The 24132-nt window shown below is 40.8% G+C and overlaps 1 protein-coding gene, 1 long non-coding RNA gene and 1 pseudogene across 3 annotated transcripts in view; 1 reads left to right on the forward strand and 2 right to left on the reverse strand.

The window, feature by feature from the left end:
• Window positions 1–23681, forward strand: ZNF829 (zinc finger protein 829). Of its 2 annotated transcripts, none has more exons than XM_011984767.1 (6): window positions 1–282; window positions 1033–1157; window positions 1265–1322; window positions 3531–3657; window positions 3966–4061; window positions 22100–23681. In XM_011984767.1, exons 2-6 carry the CDS (start codon window positions 1120–1122, stop codon window positions 23077–23079), a joined length of 1299 nt encoding a protein of 432 aa, XP_011840157.1. In that variant the 5' UTR covers window positions 1–282; window positions 1033–1119; the 3' UTR covers window positions 23080–23681. The 2 variants fall into 2 exon arrangements, with proteins under 2 accessions (XP_011840157.1, XP_011840156.1); XM_011984766.1 differs by lacking the exon at window positions 1–282 and adding an exon at window positions 339–497.
• Window positions 9779–10287, reverse strand: LOC105543094 (annotated as a pseudogene).
• LOC105543034 overlaps window positions 21350–24132 on the reverse strand; it is a 45657-nt gene continuing 42874 nt past the window's right edge. Inside the window, exon 3 of the long non-coding RNA XR_001006565.1 lies at window positions 21350–21749. This is a non-coding gene — a long non-coding RNA (uncharacterized LOC105543034). The remainder of the gene's footprint in view (window positions 21750–24132) is intronic.

The following is a 24132-nucleotide window of genomic DNA, read 5'->3' on the forward strand; positions in this document are numbered from 1 at the left end:
AGAACACGTCTGCGTTTCCTGTGTGAGGGTGAGGCGTGGGCCCGGTTCCCGGGGAGGCTCATCTCCATTGCCCAGCGCTACAGCGACCCGCAACTCCGAGGCTTGGCTGGATGTTGAGAGTTGAGGGAGCAGCCGTTTCGGGTGGGCCCAGGCGAGGAGCTGACAGGAATCGGCGTGGGTCCCGCTCTGGACTACATTTCCCAGAGGGCCTGGTGGCCTGCCACTTTTCTCGCAGGAATTCGAACGTTTCGTCACTCCTGGCGGGACTCTTAGATCTGGGAGGTGAGATATTTTGGTCCCCGGGAGAACTGGCTCAGGTCTGCAAGTTCCCATCCAGGATGACTGGAAAGGGCTTAGTTGAGGATACCGAAGGCTGGTGGGGAGCTGGCGCCTTGGGTCCGTGCGGGCGGAGCTATTTGAAAGGGGGAGGTTGTGTTTGGGAGGCCGAGGCGGGCGGATCACGAGGTCAAGAGATCGAGACCATCCTGGCCAACATGGTGACACCCCATCTCTACTAAAAATAAAAAATTAGCTGGGCGCGCGCCGGTAGTCCCAGCTACCCGGTAGTCCCAGCTACTCGGAGGCTGAGGCAGGAGAGTCACTTGAACCCAGGAGGCGGAGGTTGCAGTGAGCCGAGATCGCGCCACTGCACTCCAGCCTGGCGACAGAGCAAGACTCTGTCCCCACCCCTCCAAAAAAGAGGGGAGGCTGTGGAATTGTCTGGGAGATAATAACACGGCGGCTTATGTGCGGATATGGGATACCTGTCACTGGAGGGGTTGTGGCTGTGTGTACCCGTGGTGATGTGTGATTGTGACTGCGACAGTGTGGGGTGCCTACGATTGTGCCGCTGTAATTGTGTGTTTCCTATGTGATTGTAACTGTGTTGCCGTGTGTGGCTCCGTGTGTGCAGGTGAGACGTGCATGTCGCCTTGATTTAAGTATGACTGCCCCTAACGGTATGTGGCATTCTGTGTATGAGTATGGGGTCCCGTCAACTGTGCGATTGTGACTCCAGAACTCTGTCTCTAGGAAACCTCTCTGAGGTCTGGTGGTCAGATTCGAACCCTGGACAGCAGTGAACACAGCCTTTTCCCTGAGCCACTGGAATTGGACAGGATGCCCCATTCTCCTCTGATCTCCATTCCCCGTGTGTGGTGGGTAATGGGGCCGGAGAAGACCTCTTACTTGACTAATTTGGGTACCAAGAAAAACCTGGTGTCTTACAGTTACTCTTCCCTCTCTCAATTTTACCTTTCTCCAGGTGTCACCCAGAAGAGGAGGAAAGAATGCATGATGAACTTCTACAAGCAGTATCCAAGGTGTGTTGGGGTTTCTTCTTTTTCTTCTGAAAATTCTTGCTTAATAAAGGAATGTCATTTAATTCTAGGTCCCTATAATTTTCCCATCACAGAAAAGGATGGTTGCTCCACTTATGCTTGCTGAATTTTCTTCTTAAATATTTATTATGATTTAAAAATAAAAGGATGCTTAGTTTAGAGATCTCAAAAATACAGCATTACCAGGAAAAAATAAAATTTGACCACTCAGATAACTAGTGTTAATATTTTGATGTATTTTCATTATTTGTCAAGAACCAAATTTTGTTTCATTTGCCATTTGATGTTCTACATTTTTACAAAAAAAGTGTCATAAATATGATCCCACGTCATCAAATGGTCTTGGGAAATATATTTTTCTACGTTTGAAAAAACTATGGTATATACTTTTTTAAAATCAGACATGCCAGACTTTTAAATCCTCATTTGAATATATATCTGTACTTAACACCCCCCTACCCCCACAGGTTTGAATTTGGGTCTCCATCATTAATAATAAAATTGAATATATTCCATATGTTTATTGGTTTTTAGCGTTTCATCTTTTGTGACATGTCAGTTCAAATCTTTACTCATTTTTGTCTTGGAATAGCTCTTATTGATTCATATGAGTTATTTATGTAATCTGAATCTCCGTCCTTTATTGTGTTTTCCTAATACTTGGAAGATTTCATCACTTCCTGTAAGATGATTTTATGATAAGTTCTTTTTTTAAAAAAGCTGAGTTTATCAATATTTTTTCTTTATGGTTAGTGCTTTTTGTATCTTATTTAATAAATCCTTCCCTGTCCCAAGGTCATGTAGATACTCGCCTATATTTATGCTTAAAGCCATAAGTTTCACTCTTTTTTTTTTTTTTTTTTTGAGTCTCGCTCTGTCGCCCAGGCTGGAGTGCAGTGGCCAGATCTCGGCTCACTGCAAGCTCCGCCTCCTGGGTTCACGCCATTCTCCTGCCTCAGCCTCCCAAGTAGCTGGGACTACAGGCGCCCGCCACCTCGCCCGGCTAGTTTTTTTTTTGTATTTTTTAGTAGAGACGGGGTTTCACCGTGTTAGCCAGGATGGTCTCGATCTCCTGACCTCGTGATCCGCCCGTCTCGGCCTCCCAAAGTGCTGGCATTACAGGCTTAAGCCACCGCGCCCGGCCTTTTTTTTTTTTTTTTTTTGAGTCTCGCTCTGTCGCCCAGGCTGGAGTGCAGTGGCCGGATCTCAGCTCACTGCAAGCTCCACCTTGATTCTTTCCAGTACAATTTGTGTTCTTCTCAGAGCAAATTGGCTTGTTTCTTCTTTTGCCTTATTTTATGTATGTGTCGCTATGTTTTTTCAAATTCTCTAACATTGCTGTCAGTTGCCTGTCGATATTTTCTGCATGATCAACCATACTAGCTCCTTAGTTTTCTTTGGAGATGTCTTTCCTATAGTCCTCACTTCTTCTGTTCCTAGATGCTGTTCTCTCAGTCTGCTGCTGGATGGTGTTCTAGGATTTGCCTTTTATAATTATACTGGCACTTTCATCACCATTTTCATGTTAGTTTTCCAGTGTCTTAATATAGTACCTTTTCTTTTTCCTAATTTACTCCCTAGTTTTGATGGAACATGTAGCCCAGTAGCTTCCTAAGAAAAACCACATTGGAAATACTTTTATCATTCCCTGAAGATTTAAAATTATCTTGATTTAATCTTCATAGTGGCTTAGTAATCTGATTGGAGATAGAATTCTATTTCAGAATTTATTTTCCTTTATAGTATTAAAGGAATTGCTTGGTTTTTTTCTTGTTTCAAATGATGCTATTGAGAAGTCTATTGCCATTCTTATTCCTGAAAACTTATGTGATCTGTGTTTTCTTCCTAGAAGCTTTTAGAAACTTTCATTTTTGTTTTGCCCTGATATTCTGAATTTTTACTCCAAGTATTATGAGATGTGTTTGAAAGCCCCTCCCATTTTCCCCTCTCTTGGGGCATAAAGGGAAAGTGGGGAGGGGGAAGAAACTCACTAATTGAACTGAATGCATGCTGTTTCCTGTCACTGGAAAAGTCCAGCCTATTTGTACATCCCTTTGTACACAGGACATATATCTTCTGATATGATAGGATTCACCCCCTTTAATTTTGCTTACTCTGTCCTTTCTTGCCACCTCTACCACCATCTTTTTCTTTTCCCCTTCCATTGTGAAAGCATGTTTGTTGTTTCAGGGGTCATTGATGTTCAGGGATGTGTCCATAGACTTCTCTCAAGAGGAATGGGAATGCCTGGACTCTGGTCAGATGAATTTATACAAAGAAGTAATGTTGGAGAATTTCAGCAACCTGGTTTCAGTGGGTAAGGATAACTATTCCCCAAAATTCAGAGTCTGCCCTTGTAAATGTCTCCTTTCTCCACTGTGAATTATTTGCTTCATGTAACCAGCTGAATTTCTACTCCCTGTTCCCTAAGGAATGGTTTGAGTTGAAATAGAATGGAAGAGTTGGAAGTGGGCAGCTCCAATGGGCTGCAGCTGAAGCTTCATCTTCTCCATCTTTCTCTGGTCCTTCTTGTAGTGTCATCTTTTCTTTGATCACTAAGGGACTCGATCTGATTTCTGGGGAGCCCACAGCATAACCGTGTCCCATGTCTTTTCTTGTGAGCAGGACTTTCCAGTTCTAAGCCAGCTGTGATCTCCTTACTGGAACAAGGAAAAGAGCCCTGGATGGTTGACAGAGAGCTGACTAGAGGCCTGTGTTCAGGTAAGTAAGAGATGATGGCTCAGGAGCAGGGCTATGAAGAGATATACTTCTGAGATGTTATCAGGAAGCTCCCTTTAAAGGCCGGAAGCCTCTTCCATATAAGGTATCCCACTTTTTTTCCTCATACTTTCTCCCTAGTCCAATATAGCAAGTACTTCCCTGGCTATAATTATGCTATAATTATTCTACCCACATGTTAGGTTTCATTCCTTCCTATGATACGCTACGTTTAGAATTGTATAACAGTAGACATTCCTACCCTAAGAAATAGATGTGTGTAAGTGCGTGTGTGTCTCTTTTTCTTTCCCTATAGTTGTTTTCATTTGATCTACTTTCAGCTATTTAACGTCTTTGACCAGTTCATTCTGGATTTAATAACTCATTCTTCCATTTATCAAACATTTGATTATTTCTTACTTTAAAAGAAATTGAAGGATAACATACACACATAAAACTACATGACTATGATTACATAGCATGGTGAAATTGAGAATGGTGAAACCACTACTAGGACAATAAGTGGAACGTTACTAGCACCTCAGAACCCCTTCTCTGCCTCTTCCCAATCATCAGCCTCTTTTTCCTCTCCCAAAATAAATACCATCCTGATATTTAGCACCAGGGATTCGTTTTGCCCATTTCTGAACTTTATATAGATGCAGTCGCACAGTATTTAGTCTTTTGCCTTTGGCTTTTTTTGCTCAACATGTTGTTTATGTGACATATCTATGGTGCTGCATATATCTGGTGTTAGTTCATTCTTATTGGCTATGTTGTATTTCATTCTATGAATATATACATATTTATTTATTTATTTATTTATTTTTGAGATGGAGTCTTCCTCTGTTGCCCAGGCTGGAGTACAGTAGTGTGATCTCGGCTCACTGCAACCTTTGCCTCCCGGGTTCAAGCGATTCTCCTGCCTCAGCCCCCAGAGTAGCTGGGACTACAGGCCTGTGCCACCACACCCAGCTAATTTTTTGAATTTTCAGTAGAGACAGGGTTTCAACATGTTGGCCAGGCTGGTGTCAAACTCCTGACCTCAGGTGATCCACCTGCCTCGGCCTCACAAAGTGCTGGGATTACAGGCGTGAGCCCCTGCCTCCTGCTTCATTCTATGAATATATTTTAAATTATGCTTTATATATTATTAATTACTATAAGTGACCTTTCTACTGTTGACAGCTGGTTTGTTTGCAGTTTTTAGCTATTACGCATAATGCTGCTGTGAACGTTCCTGTGTATAACTTTTGGCAAATGTATGTACACATTTCTTTTAGATATATACATAAGAGAGGAATTACTGAGCAATAGGATATGTGTGTGTTCAACTTTAGTAAATATACCAATTTTCCAAAGTAGTTATACCAATTTGCAGTTCTAGTAGCAGTATGAAGGTTGCCATTGCTCTGCATTCTTACATTCTTACCAGTTATTATTGCCAGGCCCTTTAATTTTAGTTATTCTGCTGTGTGTGTTCTGTGACATGCCTGTTTAAGTTTCTTGGCTAAACTTAGTTGGTTGTCTCTCTTTTTCCTGTTGCTTTCAAAGAATTCTTTTTATATTCTGTGTATCAGCCCTGTGTTTGGTTATACATGATGTAAATATCTCCCACCACTTTATATCTTGTCTTTTACTCTTTTAATGGTATCTTTTGATGAACAGAAGTTAATTAATTTTAATGTGGTTATAGTTATCTTTTTCTTTAGTGTTGCTTTTTTGTGTCCTGCGTAGGAATCATTGACTACCCTAAGGTCATGAAGATATTTCCTATGTTATATTCTAGTAGCTTTATTGTTTTACTTTTTCCATTTACATCTACTTTTCTGAAGTTGGTATTTGTATATGTTGTGAGGTAGGGGTCAAATTTCACTTTTTTCCCATGTGAATATCCAGTTGACTTCTTAGTGTTTATTGAGATGACTGTCCTTTTCCCATTCTCTATAGGACTACCTTGGTCATAAATCATGTATTCCTATTTCTGTGAGTCTGTCTCTGAATTCTGTTCCTTTGGCTTATTTGTCTATCCTTGTGCCAATAGCACACTGTATTAATACTGCAGCATGTAATAAATCTTATCTAGTAGAGCAAGTTCTCCTATTGCTTCTTAGTCCTTTGCATTTTCATTGTAAATTCTAGAATTAGGCCCGGCACGGTGGCTCATGCCTGTAATCCCAGCACTTTGGGAGGCCGAGGTGGGTGGATCACCTGAGGTCAGGAGTTTGAGACCAGCCTGGGCAACATGGTGAAACCCCATCTTTACTAACAATACAAAAATTAGCCAGGCGTGGTGGCGAGCGCCTGTAATCCCAGCTACTCAGGAGGCTGAGGCAGGAGAATCGCTTGAACCGGGGAAGCGGAGGTTGCAGGGAGCCAAGATCGCACCATTGCTCTCCAACCTGGGGGACAAGAGCAAAACTTAGTCTCAAAGAAAAAAAAAAATTAGCATTAGCTTATATAGAGTCATTTGAAACTTAATCAAAATGGCAAGTTATACTTTGCATGAGAATATTAATATCAGTTTATGGAGAATTAAGATTTTTATATAGAAAGTCTTATAAAAATGTTTGACCTTTTAAATTTGTACACTAGTCTGCTAGGTGCTGTACAGTTTAGAAAATAAGTAGGCTTATTAAGAAACTTGTTATCTAATGCAGGAGCTAGAACATTGCTGTAAATAATTTCTACAGAATAAGATTCATCAATGAGAAGATCAAACAGGAAGCTCAGAAGAAAGTTGTAAAACAGTCAAAAAATATGGAAGTGGAAATTCATCCAAGTAGAAGTTAATGGTTGGAGCCCTAGAAGTAGATGTTGTTACCTATAGAGTTAGCATTGGAAATAGAAGATCCATGCCTCCCTGGAGAAAGAATTCTAGATTTAACGAAGCTCTAGGAACCTAGGAAGGAGTTTATGAATCTTCACTTTTTCCTAGCTATCAGTTGATCTTAGCTGCTTTTAAGTATTTTATTTCTGTCTCCTAACACTTTTCCTCCTTATCAACTTGCTAATTCACCCCCTTCTTAATCTTACCTTAACCTTGTACCTTTCTACTTGAAAGGTGGTCTCTGTGTATTCCTTTTTCATTTTAAAATAATTAATTTAATTTTCATTAAAGTAATATATTTACAGAGTTTGAAATCACAGTGTTATAAAGCTTATATTGAAAAACAGCAGCCCAGGCCAGGCGCAGTGGCTCACACCTGTAAACCCAGCACTTGGGAGGCTGAGGTGGGCGGATCACTTGAGGTCAGAAGTTTGAAACCAACCTGGCCAACGTGGCGAAACCCCATCTCTACTAAAAATGAAAAAATTAACTGGGCATAGTGGCAGGCGCCTGTAGTCCCAGCTACTTGGGAGGCCAAGGCAAGAGAATCGCTTGAACCCAGGAGGTGAAAGTTGCAGTGAGCTGAGATCATGCAGCTGCACTACAGCATGGGAAACAGGGTGAGACTCCATCTCAAAAAAAGAGAAAAAAGAAAAAGAGCAGCCTGCTTTTTCGTGTATACATTCCTACCCTGAGTGCCCCGGTCCCTCTCATCAAAGACAATACATTTTCAACTCTTACTTTCATTCTTCTGATACCTACCTTCAATTTTTGCATACTATGTTTGTTTTGTCATTTTGTGATACATAAAACTGTAAAAGTATTTCCTGATGTCTTGTTCTGATAGTTGAGGGCTGGTCTCTGGTAATCACCATATGTATCTTGACTATAGCAATATTCATAGTTTATATCCTGATTACACAAATGTTGTTATAACTTTCCTGTTACCTACTTAATGTGCATCCCTATTTGTGTTATGCCTTACGTTTATTTGTATTGTAGTTTGTACTTTCTATTTTGACATCTTTGCTTAATAATAGTCAATCAGGAATGTTTTTACATACTCTTCCCAAGTTCAAATACTGAATTGAAAATAAACCCATCAAAACTGAGATGTCTTTTTTATGTATCAGTTTTACATTTTGGAACAACTAGTTTTTTAAAGACAAAACTATTGTTATTATTATTATTTTTTAGACAGAGTTTTACTCTTGTTACCCAGGCTGGAGTGCAGTGGTACAATCTCAGCTCACTGCAACCTCTGCCTTCCAGGTTCAAGTGATTCTCCTGCCTCAGCCTCCCGAGTAGCTGGGATTACAGGCACCTGTCACCATGCCCGGCTAATTTTTTTATTTTTAGTAGAGACAGGGTTTCACTGTTGGCCAGGATGGTCTCGAATTCCTGACTTCAGGTGTTCTACCCGCCTTGGCCTCCCAAAGCGCTGGTTTTACAGGTGTGAGCCACCATGCCTGACCTATAATTTCCTTGATAACAAAAGCGTATCTATTACATTTCTGTTATGATTATTCCCAGATAGTCTCAGCTACTCAAATTTTAATGTTTAATCACAGAAAAATGTGGGAGGTAGGTAATTCAGAACTGTGATACATAAACATTTTAACAGACTCCTGAGTTCATGTGATACCACTCCCGAGTTCATGTGATACCACTCCCCCATAGCCACCCACATTCCTTATAAGCCTTTATAAAAAGGACAGAAATGCCTTTTTGCACATTTGTGCCCTGCACATACCATAACTAAAATTAGCCTTGACCCAAAAACAAAACAAAAAGAACCACATGTATTTATTTACATTACCCAAAAGTATAGCCATCCTGTAACATAAAAAACAAGGCATACATATGAAATAATAGTGGCATATATGTTAAAACTATTCTTGGGAATCAATGTTTTAATACCTTATGTTAGAAATCATCCAGGTTTTCGAGGATTATCTATTAATTTTTCTTAATGTCCATTGTCTTAAAGTTAACTAAAAATCTTGACTATTATATTTAAACTGACACACTACAGAGCAACACAGTTACTTTTTTCTTCTTCTTCTTCTTTTTTTTTTGAGACAGAGATTTGCTCTGTTGCCCAGGCTGGAGTGCAATGGCGTGATCTCGGCTCACTGCAACCTCCGCCTCCCAGGTTCAAGCGATTTTCCTGTCCCAGCTTCCTGAGTAGCTGGGATTACAGGCGTGCACCACCATGCCCAGCTAATTTTTGTATTTTTAGTAGAGACAAGGTTTCACCATGTTGCCCAGGCTGGTCTCTAACTCCTGACCTCAAGTGATCCACCTGCCTCGGCCTCCCAAAGTGCTGGAATTATAGGCATGAGCCTCCGCACCAATTTGGTTTAACACATAATTGTATAGTTTTTATAATTTTATTTTATTTTATTTTGAGACACAGTCTGGCTCTGTTGCCCAGGCTGGAGTGTAGTGGTGCATCTTGGCTCACTGCAACCTCCCACACACCCACCTCTCCCAGGCTCAAGTGACCCTCCCACCTCGGCGTCCCTAGTAGCTGGGACTACAGGTACACGGCACCATGACCGGCTAATTTTTGTATTTTTTGTGGAGATGGGATTTTGCCATGTTGCCCAGGCTGGTCTCGAACTCCTGAGCTCAAGTAATCCGCCTGCCTTGGCCTCCCAAAGTGCTGGGATTACAGGCGTGAGCCATAGCATCCAGCCTAGTTTTTATAATCTTAAAATTTACATTTTGCACTGATAAAATCAGGAGGAAGATATATAGTTATTTTTAAACCAGAATTATTAAGCCAGTCTTTTTAAAAATTTGTTTTTGAGCTAGCAGTTCTTGTGAGGTTGTGGCGTTATTTTTGCGGGGGAGGGGGGAACTTGTTTTGTTTGCAATCTTATAATTAGTTTATGTATTTGACGATCAGTGAGTGATTAGTTCTCATCCCATTGACTGTCTGTAGATTTTTGAAAGATGTAACAGGTACATAGGTAACCGAAGTATAGAGCTTATTTGGTGAATCGTCATCCCCATTACGTTTTCTGGACAACCTCACACGGATTCGTTATGGGACATTACGAATTCGTTATGGGACATTCCGGATTCGTTATGGGACATTCCGGATTCGTTATGGGACATTCCGGATTCGTTATGGGACATTCCTGATTCCTTTGGTCCAGGCAGCTTTGTTGAGCCTGGTATCAATGCGCACATCTGGAGTTCCCGTCTCCCTCATGGCAAATTTCTGAATCTCTTTGAGTGCCCGAGGGCACACTTCTTGAAGCCCACTCCATGGATGCGCTTGTGCATATTGATGGTGTACTTTCGGGTCACCACCTTGTTCATTGCAGAACGGCCCTTTTTCTTCTCGCCACCCTTCTTTGCGGGAACCATTCTGCCAGGTCCAAGTTGGAAAGGCTTGTTTTTTTTTTTTAAGGCTAGCACATTCAAACTTTTAGAAGTTTTCTGTGACTATCTTTGCACTACAGTCACACACCTGAATAGCCCACAAAGCTGAAAATATTTGCTATCTTACTCTTTATAAAAAAGTTGCCTAACCCCTGCTGTCTATGAACCAGAGTAGCACTCCTTTAATTTTTTTGTTTTATTTTCAGCTTTATTAAGGTATAATTCACATACCATACAGTTCACCCATATAAAATGTACAATTCAGTGACTTTTAATATAATAGAGTTGTATAAACATCACCATAATCAATTTTAGAACATTTTTATCACCTCAGAAAAACCCCTGTACACTCTAGCTGTTACTCCCACCCCTCTCCAGCCCCACGCAACCATGAGTTGATTTTCTCTATGGATTTGCCTATTCTGGACGTTTCATATAAATGGAATTGTACAATATGTGGTCTTTTGCAAATTCCCTGTTTCATAACTTAATGCTCTTCAAGGCTCATCCATGTTGTAGCATGTATCAGTATTTCATTTCTTTTTATTGCCAAATACTATTCCATTTTATGGATATACCACATTTATCCATTGATCAGTTGATGGACATTTGGGTTTCCTCTTTTAGGCTATTTTGAATAATGTTGTATGAACATGTCTGTAAGTTTTTGTGTGGACATAAGCTTTCAGTTCTTTCAGGTTTCTACCCAGGAGTACAATTGCTGGGTCATATCATAACTCTGTGTTTAGCTATTTGAGGAACTGCTAGACTCTTTTCCAAAATGGCTACACCATTTTACATGCCCACCAGCAGTGTATGATGGTTCCAGTTTCTCCACATCATTTGCTAACACTTGTTATCTTTTTTTTTTTTTTTTTAGACAGTCTTGCTCTGTTGCCCAGGCTAGGCAACAATGTCAGTTCACTGCAACCTCTACCTCCTGTGTTCAAGCAATTCTCTTGCCTCAGTCTCCTGAGTAGCTGGGATTATACGCTTATGCTACCACATCCAGCTAATTTTTGTATTTTGGTAGAGACGATGTTTCACCATGTTGGCCAGGCAGGTCTTGAACTCCTGACTTCAAGTGATCCACCTGCCTCAGCCCTCCAAAGTGCTGGGATTACAGGAGCGAGCCACCACACCTGGTCTGTGTTTTTATTTATTTATTAATCTTTATTTTTAATTTTTTGGGTACACAGTAGGTATGTATATCTATGGGTTACATGAGATATTTTGATACAGGCATGCAATGCTCATATCAGGGGAAATGCGATATCCATCACCTCAAGCATTTATCCTTTGTGTTACAATCTTATTGTACTCTTAGTTTTTAGGTTTTTTTGTTTTGTTTTGTTTTTTAAGATGGAGTCTCACTCTGTCACCCAGGCTGAAGTGCAGTGGTGTGATCTCTGCTCACTGCAACTTCTGCCTCCCGGGTACAAGTGATTCTCGTGCCTCAGCCTCCCAAGTAGCTGGGACTACAGGCATGTACCACCACACCCAGCTAATCTGTGTGTGTGTGTGTGTGTGTGTGTGTGTGTGTGTTTAGTAGAGATGGAGTTTTACCATGTTGGCCAGGCTGGTCTTGAACTCCTGACCTCAAGTGATCCACCCACCTCAGCCTCCCAAAATGTTGGGATTACAGACATGAGCCATCATGCCTGGCCTCTTTTAGTTATTTTTAAATGTTCAATTAAATTATTTTTGACTACAGTCACCCTGTTTTGCTAGCAAATACTGTTACTCTTTTTTATATGTGTTTAAACAATTTTTTTTTTGTATATGAATCTTTCTTTAAAATTATTGTATAAATTCTAGGTGTACAACATGAAGTTCTGATATACATACATATTGAAATAATTACTGTAGTTAAGCAGGTCATATCAAATAACTATAATTTTTTTCTTTCTTTTTTTGTTTAGGGTAAGAGTACTTAAAACCTACTTTCCTGACAAATTTCTAGTATACAATAGAGTATTACTAACTGTAGTCCTCCTGCTATACATTAGATTTCTCATGAGCTTTTTTTTCTAAGTTTTTATTGATACAAATTATACATATTTATGGAGTACAAGGGATAGATTGATGCATTCATACAATGTATAAGGATCAAACCAAGGTATTTAGATACCCATCACTCTGAATATTTATCAATTGTTTTTTTTTTTTTTTTTTGAGGCAGAGTCTCCCTCTGTCGCCCAGGCTGGAGTGCAGTGGCCGGATCTCAGCTCACTGCAAGCTCCGCCTCCCAGGTTCACGCCATTCTCCTGCCTCAGCCTCCCGAGTAGCTGGGACTACAGGCGCCCGCCACCTCGCCCGGCTAGATTTTTGTATTTTTTAGTAGAGACGGGGTTTCACCGTGTTAGCCAGGATGGTCTTGATCTCCTGACCTTGTGATCTGCCCATCTCGGCCTCCCAAAGTGCTGGGATTACAGGCTTGAGCCACCGCGCCCGGCCTATCAATTGTTTTATATATATATATAGATATGTATTTTTTTATTTTACTAATAGAATGTGCGTGGTGTCATTTTTTTTGTGTATGTGAGAGGGTTTCACTGTTAGCCAGACTGGAGTACAGTGTCATGACCACAGCTCACTGCATCCTTGAACTCCCAGGCTCAAGGGATTCTACCACCTCAGCCTCCTAAGTAGCTAAGACTGTAGGTGCATGCCACTATACCTAGCTAACTTTAAAATTGTTTATAGAGATGGGGGTCTCCCTCTGTTCCCCAGGCTGGTCTCAAACTCCTGGCCTCAAGTGATCCTCCTGACTTGGCCTCCCAATGTTCTGGGATTACAGTTATGAGCCACTGTGGCCCTGCTATTAAGTTTTTTTGGTTCCTTGTGAATTGTGGATATTAGTCCCTTCTCAGGTGAAGAGTTTGCAAATATTTTCTGCCATTCTACAGGTCTCTTCACTCTGTTGATTGTTTCCTTTGCTGTGCAGAAGCATTTTAGTTCAATATAGTCCAATTTGTCTTTTTTTTTGTTGTTTGCCCCTTATTGAAAATATCTTTAAGGTCTTATCTAAAATATATTTGCATATTCTTCTGAAGTGTTTCCCCTATGTTTTCCTCTAGTAGTTTTATAGTTTGGGGTCTTATAGTTAAGTACTTAATTCATTTTGAGTTTATTTTTGTATATGGTGAGAGATACAGTCTAGTTTCATTCTTCACTCTATGGATATCCAGTTTTCCCAGCACCATTTATTGAACAGGGTGTCCTTTTCCCAATGTCTGTTCTTGGCACCTTTGTCAACCATCAGTTGACTATAAATACATGGATTTATTTGTGGGTTCTCTCTTCTGTTCCTTTGGTCTTTGAGTCTGTTTTTATGACAGGACCCTGTTTATGAAAGTACCCTTTATTATGCTGTTTTGGTTATTACAGCCTTGTAGTATATTTTGAAGTTTGATTCTTCCACTTTTGTTCTTTTGCTACAGATTGCATTGGCTATTTGGCATCTTTTATGATTCCCTACAAATTTTAGGATTTTTTTTTTGTTTTTGCTGTTCATGTAAAAACTGACTGGTATTTCAGTAGGTATTGCATTGAATCTGTAGATTGCTTTGGGAAATATGTTCATTTTAACAATAGTTCTTCCAGTGCATGAGTATGTAAATATCTTTTTATTTGTTTGTGTTGTCTTCAATTTCTTTCATCTGTGTTTTGTAGTTTTCCTTGTAGAGGTCTTTCACTTCATGGTTAAATTTGTTTCTAGGTTGTTTTTTGTAGCTATTATATTAATAAATGGGATTGTTTTCTTGATTTGTTTTTCAGCTAATTCATTATTGTGGATGTATAGAAATCCTTTTTTTGTTTTTGTTTTTGTTTTTGTTTTTTTGAGACAGAGTTTTGCTCTGTCTCCCAGGCTGGAGTGCAATGGCATGATCTCAGCTCTCTGCAGCCTCCGCCTCCTGGGTTCAAGCAGTTCTGCCTCAGCCTCCTGAGTAGGTGGGACCACAGGTGCCTGCCACCACACCTGGCCAATTTTTGTATTTTTAGTCAAGACAAGTTTCACCATGTTGGCCAGGCTGGTCTCAAACTCGTGACCTCAAGTGATCCACCCACCTCGGCCTCCTGAAGTGCTGGGATTATTGGCGTGAGCCATCATCCCCAGCCTACTACTTGTTTTTGTATATTGATTTTGTATCTTGCAACTTTACTGATTTCATTGATCAGTTCCAAGAATTTTTGGTAGCATCTTTAGGTTTTTATATATATGTAAGATCATGTCATCCGTAAAGGGACAGTTTTACTTTCTATTATCCAGTCTGGATGCGTTTTATTTCTTTCTCTTGCCTAATTGCTCTGGATAGGACTTCCAGTACTATATTGAATAGCAGTGGTGAATGTGGGCTTCTTTGTCTTGTTCCAGTTCTTAGAGGAAAGGCTTTCGGCTTTTCCCCATTCAGTATGGTGTTAGCTGTAGATTTGTCATATATGGTCTTTATTATGTTAAGGTATGTTTTTTAATGCCTGATTGTTGAGAGGTTTTTATAATGAAGAGATGTTAAACTTTATCAGATGCTTTCTCTGCATCTATTGAGCTGATCATACGGTTTTTGTCCCTCATCCTGTTGATCTGATACATCATGTTATTGATTTGCTTATGTTGAACCATCCTTGCACTTTTCAGGAAAAATCTCACTTAATCGTTGTATATTATCTTTTTGTTGTATTATTGGATTTTGTTTGCTAGTATTTCATTGAGGGGTTTTGGGTCTATGTTCATGAGGGATATCAACTCTTTTTTGTTGTCGTCGTGTCCCTCTCTGGTTTTGGTATTAGGGTAATGCTGGCCTTGTAGAATAAATTAGGAAGAATTCACTCCTCTTCCATTTTTTGGAATAGTTTGAGAAAAATTTAGGTTAGTTATTTGTAATTTTGGTAGGATTCAGCAGTAAAGCCATTTAGTCTTGGGCTTTTCTTTGTTGGGAGACATTTTACTACTGCTTCAATCTCGTGACTTGTTATTAGTCTGCTCAAGTTCTTCTGCTCTGTTTCTTCCTGGTTCAATCTTGGTAGGTTTTCATGTATCCAGAATTTTTCTGTTTCCTCTAGGTTATCTGATTTGTTAGCATATAGTTGCTTGTAGTAGTCTTTGATGATCTTTAATTTCTTAATTGACCCAGTGGGCATGCATGAGCAAGCACATTGTTTAATTTCCATGTATTTGTGTGGTTTACAAAGTTTTTATTATTGATTTCTAGTTTTATTCTAGTGTAGTCTGAGAAGATACTTGATATGATTTTGATTTTTAAAAATTAGTTATAACTTGTCTTATGGCCTAACATATGGTCTCTTCCTGGAGGATGTTCCATGTGCTGATAGGAAAAATGTGTATTCTGCAGCTGTTGGATAAAGTGTTCAGTTAGTGTCTGGTAGGTCCATTTGGTCTAATGTCCAGTTTAAATCCAAAGCTGTTGATTTTCTATCTAGACGAACTGTCTAATGCTGAGAGTGGGATGTGGAAGTCCCGTACTATTATTTTATGGGAGTCTATCTTTTTTTGTTGTTTTATTGAGACAGAGTCTCGCACTGTCACCCAGGCTGGAGGGCAGTGGCACAATATTGGCTCACTGCAACCTCTGCCTCCCAGGTTCAAGCAGTTCTCCTGCCTCAGCCTACTGAGTAGCTTGGATTACAGGTGCATGCCACCATGCCCAGATAATTTTTTTTTTTTTTTTTTTTTTGAGACAGAGTCTTGCTCTGTCACCTAGGCTGGAGTGCAGTGGTGCAATCCCAGCTCACTTCAGGCTCCATCTCCCAGGTTCACGCCATTTTCCTGCCTCAGCCTCCCAAGTAGCTAGGACTACAGGTACCCACCACCACGCCTCGCTAATTTTTTGTATTTTTAGTAGAGATGAGGTTTTACCATGTTAGCTAGGATGGTCTTGATCTCCTGACCTCTTGATCCACCTGCCTCGGCCTCCCAAAGTGCTGGGATTACAGGCATGAGCCACCGCGCCTGGCCACACCCAGCTTATTTTTGTATTTTTAGTAGAGACAGGGTTTCACCATGTTTGAAAGGCTGGTCTTGAACTCCTGACCTCAAGTGATCCTCCTGCCTCAGCCTCCCAAAGTTGGGATTACAGGCATGAGCCACCACACCCAGCCCTATCTCTCTTTTTCGATCTAATAATATTTGCTTATATATCTGGGTGCTGCAGTGTTGGGTGCCTATAAATTTAGAATTTTATATCTTCTGGCTGAATTGATCCCTTTATCATTCCATAAAGACCTTCTTTGCCTCTTCTGCAGTTTTTTACTTAATATCTGTTTTATTTAAGTACGGCTACTCTCACTTGCTTTTGGTTTCTGTTTGTGTGCAGTATTTTTTTTTTCATCCCTTCACTTTCTGTCTGTGATTTTATAGATAAAGTGAGTTTCTCACAGTCAGTATATAGGTGAGTCATATTTATTTTATCCATTCAACCAGACTGTATCTTTTAAGAGAGGGATTTGGCTGTTTACATTCAAAGTTATTATTAATAGGTGAGGATTTATTCCTAATCTGTTAATTTTTTGTATGGTTGTTTTATATCCTTTTTCTTTTCTCTTATCATTTGGTTTGGTGGTTTTATGTAATGGTTACATCTGAGTCCTTTCTCTTTCCATTGGTATATCTGCTCTACCAGTGAGCTTATTTTCATTTGTTTAATGATGGTAGATATGTCTTTCACTTCCAGATGTAGGACACCCTTTGCCATTTTTGATAGGGTCACCCTAGTTGTGACAAATGTTCTCTGTTTTTGCTTCTCTGGGAAAAACTTTCTCCTTCATTTTTGAAGGATGGCTTTGCTAGGTATAGTATTCTTGGCTGACAGTGCTTTTTCTTTTAGCACTTTGAATATCTCATCCCATTCTTTCCTGGCATGGAAGGTTTCTGCCAAGGTATCTGCTACTAGTCTGATGAGGGTTCTCTTATATGTGACTTGATGCCTGAGGGTTCCCTTATATGTGACTTGATGCTTTTCTCTTGCTTTTTTTAGAATTCTCTTTGTCTTTGACTTTTGACAGTTTGACTGTAATGGACCTTAGAAGACCTTTTTGGATTGAATCTATTTGGGCATCATTGAGCCTTCTGTATCAGGATGTCTGTATTGCTTACAAGACTTGGAAAGTTTTCAGTTATTATTTTGTTAAATAGGTTTTTATGCCTTTGCCCATCTCTTCTCCTTCTAGAATACCCAAAATTTGAATATTTGGTTGCTTTATGATGTCCCATATGTCACCTAAGCTTTCTTCAGTTTTAAAAATTATTTATTATTTTTTACTTTTGTCTTCCTGGATTATTTTTAAAAACCTGTCTTCAAGTTCAGAAATTCTTTCTTCTGCTTAATCTAGTCTATTGTTGAAGCTCTCTCAATTGTGTTTATTTCATTAATTGAAATTTGTCAGCTTCAGGACTTCTGTTTGGTTCTTTTTCGTGATATCTATCTGCTGAATTTCTCATTCAGATCATGAATTGTTTTTCTGATTCTTTTGGTATTTATCCATGTTCTATTGGGTCCCACTGAGCTTCTTTAATATCATTATTTTGAATTCTTTTTCAGGTACTTGATAGATTTATTGTTTGTTGGAATCTGTTGCTGGAGAATTAATTGTGTTACTTTGGAGATGTCATGGTTCCATGCTTTCTCATGTTTCTTTTATCCTTACATTGATATCTATGTATTTCTTGTTCTGGTCATTTTTTCCAATTTTATGGATTTGTTTTCATAAGGAAAACCTTTTTCCTGTACATGTATTTATAGTGTTGGTTGGGTAGGTTGTTTTGGCTTTGTTCTAGGTGGATGCAGTGGTATAATCTCCACATGATTTCTTTGGCTGCAATCAGTGGCAGCAGTGTCTGTGAGTTCCTCAGTGACTTAGGGTTTGGTTGTTAGTGGAAGCTGTGATGAGGCTTTTCTGGGATAGGGATGCCAGCTATGCTGGTCTGTAGGCCCCAGTGGTGTTGATGATAGCCTGGGCATGCTGGATCATGGGGCCCAAGGTGGTGTATTCAGACACTTGGTAGCTGCTCCATGAAGGTTGATCCCTGGGCCTCCAGATTGCTTGCTCAGGTGCTGGCAGTAGCAGCAGTGGGCCAGGAAGGAAGGCAGGTCCTTGGGCTCCTTGTTGGCATGTATGGCATTGATTATGACAATAACATTAGTTAGCCAACTCTTTGGGCTTTGAAGCAACATATGCAGGCACCAGCAGTGGCAATGGCAAGCTGAATGGGCCAGTCTCTGTTCCTCTAGGTGGTGTGTACATTTTGATGCTTGCAGTGGTGTTGGCAGCAGGCTAGGCTGGCCTGTCCTCGGGTCACTGGCAGGGGTGTATGGATGCTAGTGATGGTGGGTGGGCTGAGTCAATCCCTGGGCTCCCAAACGATAGATGGTGGGCACTGGCAGGCTAAGAAAGCCCATAATTAGGCCCCCAGAAGACATGTTCAGGCATTGGTGGGAGTGTGAGGAGTGAATTCATCCCCACACCCCTGGACATTGCATATAGGCAGTGGCAGGGGCAGTACCAGGCATGGAAACCCTGTCTTCTCACCCTCCGAGTGGTGCATGTGGATTCAGGCTATGGTGGGTAGGGTAAGTCAATTCCCATGCCCCCAGACACCATGCTCGGACCTTGGTGGCACATTGGCTCTGCCTTTCCTCATTTGCGGGGATGGTTGGTGCATGTGGGCACCAGCAATGGCCAGCAAGGTCAGTCGATTCCCAAACCCTCAGATGATGTGCGGAGGCAGCAGCTTTGGTGGGCCAGGTAGGCTTGATGTTAGGCCCTTTGATGCTGCCCAGCACTAGTCTTAAGGCCCCTGAAGGCACTTGCAGATGCATAGGGACCCAGCTGCTTGGAAGTAGTGGTGTTCCTGTCAGTGGTAGTGGCCCCAGGCAGGTGACTCTCAGGCTCTGGGGAGCACACACTTCAGCTCCCGCTGTCCCAAAGGCAGCTTCCAACTCTGTTGTACTGCTCATTCCCCAGGGTGTAGGACTCTGAGTGCTGGACTGGAGTACTGGGGACCTAGCCACACCAATGGTTCTAGCCATCATTGCAGTGCTGTAACCCTCTACATGGACATGGGGAGAAGCCAGCGGAGCTCCATGGATGTAGAGATGGAAGAACTGTTGAGTCCCTGGGCAGGATGTAGTCTGGTGGGAGCTGGGCTCCCAAAATGACACCATGCTGCAGTTGCCTGGGTTTGGGGAGGGACCCAGCATGAACTCTCTATCTAGAACAGTATTGTGTAGACACTGGGCAGCTCCCTTTACTAGTCTTAGGGCCATGAGGGCTGAGGGGCTGTTTTGTGGCTAGGATTGCAGGAGTCCACAGTGGGAATGTGGTCTCCCTTACCTTTCCCCTGGGCTCCAAGCTGATCCTGGCCAGGCCAACTGCTTTGCTTCTCTCTTTGTGCCTCAGAGGTTCCCTGTTACTTCCCTGCTGAATTCCAGTGCTCTGTCATAGATGCTTAGTTTGGTGTGTGATTATCTACTCGCTGTTTTGGTCCTTCTTTGTGGAGGAGGTAAATGCTGGGTGCCTCTAGTCATCCATCTTGTAACTCCACTCTAAAAATGTATTCTTGAGAACAATAAATCTAGACTCATTTATTGCCTCAGTAATTCTTTTTTTTTTTTTTTTTGAGACGGAGTCTCGCGCTGTCGCCCAGGCTGGAGTGCAGTGGCCAGATCTCAGCTCACTGCAAGCTCCGCCTCCCGGGTTTGCGCCATTCTCCTGCCTCAGCCTCCCGAGTAGCTGGGACTACAGGCGCCCGCCACCTCACCCGGCTAGTTTTTTGTATTTTTCAGTAGAGACAGGGTTTCACTGTGTTAGCCAAGATGGTCTCGATCTCCTGACCTCATGATCCGCCCGTCTCGGCCTCCCAAAGTGCTGGGATAACAGGCTTGAGCCACCGCACCCGGCTGCCTCAGTAATTCTTTAGGTAGTTTGCCAGGAGCTGAGTATATATTAGTGAAAACATAAAACATTTCTTGATTTTGTTGGATCTATGCAGATTATATAATATTACAAATAATAAGTGCTATTAATAAGAAATAGCAGGAAGATCTGAGGCCTAATAACAGGAAGACCATAATTTAGACTGAAGATCAGTTATGGCCTTCTAGAGATATGCTGTTTGAGCAGAGGCTCAAATGATGAGCAGCAATTAGCAGGGTCAACAATGGTGATAGGATGAGGGGTATGCCAGGTAAAGGGGAGATGTGTGTGGAAAGGCCCTGAGAGGCAGGGAGAACTTGATGTGCTTGACGGACTGAGGCTTCTTGAGCAAGTGGAAGTGGAGTATAACACAAGGTTGAAGAGGTAGGTAAGAGCCTCATTATTGGAGTCTTCTTGGTAATTACCAAGGAGTTTAGATTTTCAGTAGGGCAAAGCGAGACAAAATACCACACCAGTTGCTGAATGGATTAGAGGGTGCTGGAACATACTGGGGAGACCATTAGGAGATTCCTGTAGTGGTCTAGGAAAGAGGGGATTCAATAATTAAATAAGGACAACTTTAAGAGATTTTTAGGGACTCACCCAGACTAAGTTTGGCCAATGATCATGTGGAGGGAGGACTTGAGATAGTCTAGCTGGCTTTATTTTGATGTCTTCAAGCCACTTCATTTGCTCAGTATCTGTTTTTGCTATGGCATTCTTTCATAATAATAGCTACCAATACTGAGTGCTTACTTTACATCAGATTATTTACATACATTATTCTTCATCTTTTTAGCAATCATGAGTTAAGTGTCATTCCCATTTCAATAAACAAGGAACAGAGGGCTCAGAGGTTAAGTAATTGCCTTAAAGCATAGAACTGGGGCTCACAGTTTATATGTTGACATGGACTTCCTTTCTTCTCATAGAGTACATTTCATCCTGTCTTAACTCTCTTGTGTCTCAAACTTGAGCTGTCTTCCTTCTCAGTCACTGCTATGACTTGAATGATTCATTTCTTTCTCCCAAGGTCAACATCACAGAATTCCAGAGCAAATTATTTTCAGTGAGTCCCTAACCCATATCATGCTTTATGCACAGAAGAGATTTACCTGTCTACTCTTCCCACCAGTTGTGTTCAGCATATTACATTTGTTGGAGGCTAGTGATTTGCCAGTATACCCTTGCACAGTCACTGAACTCCACCCACCCCTGCCATTTAAGCCTTTCAACACATTTATTATTCTTAATAGTCCTTTGATGAGGTCTGACAATTATCTACAAATTGCAAAACATACAGTATCATGCTCTGTGTATGTGACTATATGTTTATACATGTATATATAATTAGAATCTCTTACTCACGGTGCATGCCCTGGAGCAGAGGCGGCATCCTGCTGGCCTGTCCTCCTCCATGGCCCTCCAGCTGAACCCCTGCCAGGCCATGCTAATGGCCTTGCAGTCGGAGCGCCACGAGCTGTATGATGAGGAGACACAGAGCTGGGTCTCAGGCAGCGTCTGTAGGAGATCTGGGGTGGGGGCAAATAAAAATAAAAATAAAAAATTTGGATCTCTCTATAATATGGAAGATGGTGCTGAACACTGTGTATTCACCAAGGCTTAAGGTGACTGTGGTTCAGACCAAAATTTGAGGATCATAGAGGTCATCTACTTTCCAAATCCATATCCTCAGCTTCTTTTATTACCTCTCCTAACGTCTATGCTTTTCTTGTCAATTTTACAGATTGCCTAGCCACCTTTGAAAACTAAATGTATAATTTCTCAGATATTCTTTTCAGTTTAATCCTCCCATTTCATTTTTAGAAGTTTTAACTCGCTCAGAATAGGAAAATGTATTTGCCTTTGTATTTTCTTTCAGATCTGGAATCAATGTGTGAGACCAAGATATTATCTCTAAAGAAGAGACATTTCAGTCAAGTAATACTTACCCATGAAGACATAACTACTTTTATTCAGCCCACATTTCTTACTCAACCTCAAAAAACTATGAGTGAAGAGAAACCATGGGAATGTAAGATATGTGGAAAGACTTTTAATCAGAAATCACAATTTATTCAACATCAGAGAATTCATTTTGATGAAAAACCCTATGAATCTAAGGAGTGTGGGAAGTCCTTTAGTCGTGGCTTACTCGTTACTCGACATCAGAGGATTCACACTGGTAAAAAACCCTATGAATGTAAGGAATGTGGCAAGGCTTTTAGTTGTAGTTCATATTTTTCTCAGCATCAGAGGATTCACACTGGTGAGAAACCCTATGAATGTAAGGAATGCGGAAAAGCCTTTAAGTATTGCTCAAACCTTAATGATCATCAGAGAATTCACACTGGTGAGAAACCCTATGAATGCAAAGTATGTGGAAAAGCCTTTACTAAAAGTTCACAACTTTTTCTACATCTGAGAATTCATACTGGTGAGAAACCTTATGAATGTAAAGAATGTGGGAAAGCCTTTACTCAACACTCAAGGCTTATTCAGCATCAGAGAATGCATACTGGTGAGAAACCTTATGAATGTAAGCAGTGTGGGAAGGCCTTTAATAGTGCCTCAACACTTACTAACCATCACAGAATTCATGCTGGGCAGAAGCTCTATGAATGTGAAGAATGTAGAAAGGCCTTTATTCAGAGCTCAGAACTTATTCAACATCAGAGAATCCATACAGATGAAAAACCATATGAATGTAATGAATGTGGAAAGGCCTTTAATAAAGGCTCAAACCTTACTCGACATCAGAGAATTCACACTGGTGAAAAGCCCTATGACTGTAAGGAATGTGGAAAGGCTTTTGGTAGTCGCTCTGACCTCATTCGCCATGAGGGAATTCATACTGGTTGAATGACAGAAAGCAAAGTAAGACCGTTTTGTTAACCTTTATAATATATATATATTTTAAACAGGTAATGAGAACAAATTAGGATACACATTATCAAAGGTTCTCCTACATAATAGTTTTTAAAGGATACAATAACAAAGTACCAAGTACCAAAAACTTGGTGACTTAAAACAAGATAAATTTATTCTCTTACAGTTTAGAGCCTGGAAATCTAAAATCAAGGGTGCTGACAGTTTGGGTTCCTTCTGAGGTCTCTGAGTGAGGATCTGTCCTATGCCTTTTTCTTAACCTCTGTTAACAGCTGGCAGTCCTTGGCATTCCTTGGCTTTTACATACATCATTCCAATGTCTGCCTCCATCTTCACATTGCATTCTCCCTGTGTATCTCTGTGTATGTCTTTTCTTTTATTTGGACACCAGTCAGGTTAGATTGGGGTTACCTGGTGACCTCATCTTAACTTGATTACATCTGTCAAGACCCTATTTCCCAGTAAGGTCACATTTACCGGTACCAGGGGTTAGGTCTTCAGCATATCTTTTTAGGGGACACAGTTCAACCCATAATACCCTGTTAGAATGATTTTGTCTAATATATTTGTAATTTCCTTTTACATATAAATTGTTAGTCAAATATATTTTTATATTATTTTATTTTATTTTACTTTATTTTGAGACAGAGTCTTGCTCTGTTGCCCAGGCTGGAGTGCAGTAGTGCAGTCTCAGCTCACTGCAACCTCCGGCTCCTGAGTTCAAGTGATTCTCGTGCCTCAGCCTCCCAAGTAGCTGGGATTACAGGCATGTGCCACCATGCCCGGCTAATTTTTTTTTTTTTGTATTGTTAGTAGAGATGGGGTTTCACCATGTTGGCCAGGCTGGTCATGAACTCCTGACCTCAAGTGATCTGCCCGCCTCGGCCTCCCAAAGTGCTGGGATTACAGACATGAGGCACCGTGATGGCCAAAACAGACTTTATACCAACAAAAATTAAAAAGGACAAAGGAGGTCATTTATAATGATAAAGGATAAATTCAACAAGATAAAACAATCCTAAATAT

The sequence above is a fragment of the Mandrillus leucophaeus genome, unplaced genomic scaffold, assembly GCF_000951045.1.
Source record: "Mandrillus leucophaeus isolate KB7577 unplaced genomic scaffold, Mleu.le_1.0 Scaffold274, whole genome shotgun sequence".
Lineage (NCBI taxonomy): Eukaryota > Metazoa > Chordata > Mammalia > Primates > Cercopithecidae > Mandrillus > Mandrillus leucophaeus.

Bases quoted from the DNA above. Each gene is read 5' to 3' on its own strand.
- ZNF829 (XM_011984766.1), top strand. From the start codon at position 339: ATGACTGGAAAGGGCTTAGTTGAGGATACCGAAGGCTGGTGGGGAGCT. The intron at 498-1,032 runs GTGACACCCCAT...CTCTGTCTCTAG, and splicing joins AGACCATCCTGGCCAACATG to GAAACCTCTCTGAGGTCTGG. The intron at 3,658-3,965 runs GTAAGGATAACT...TCTTGTGAGCAG, and splicing joins CAGCAACCTGGTTTCAGTGG to GACTTTCCAGTTCTAAGCCA.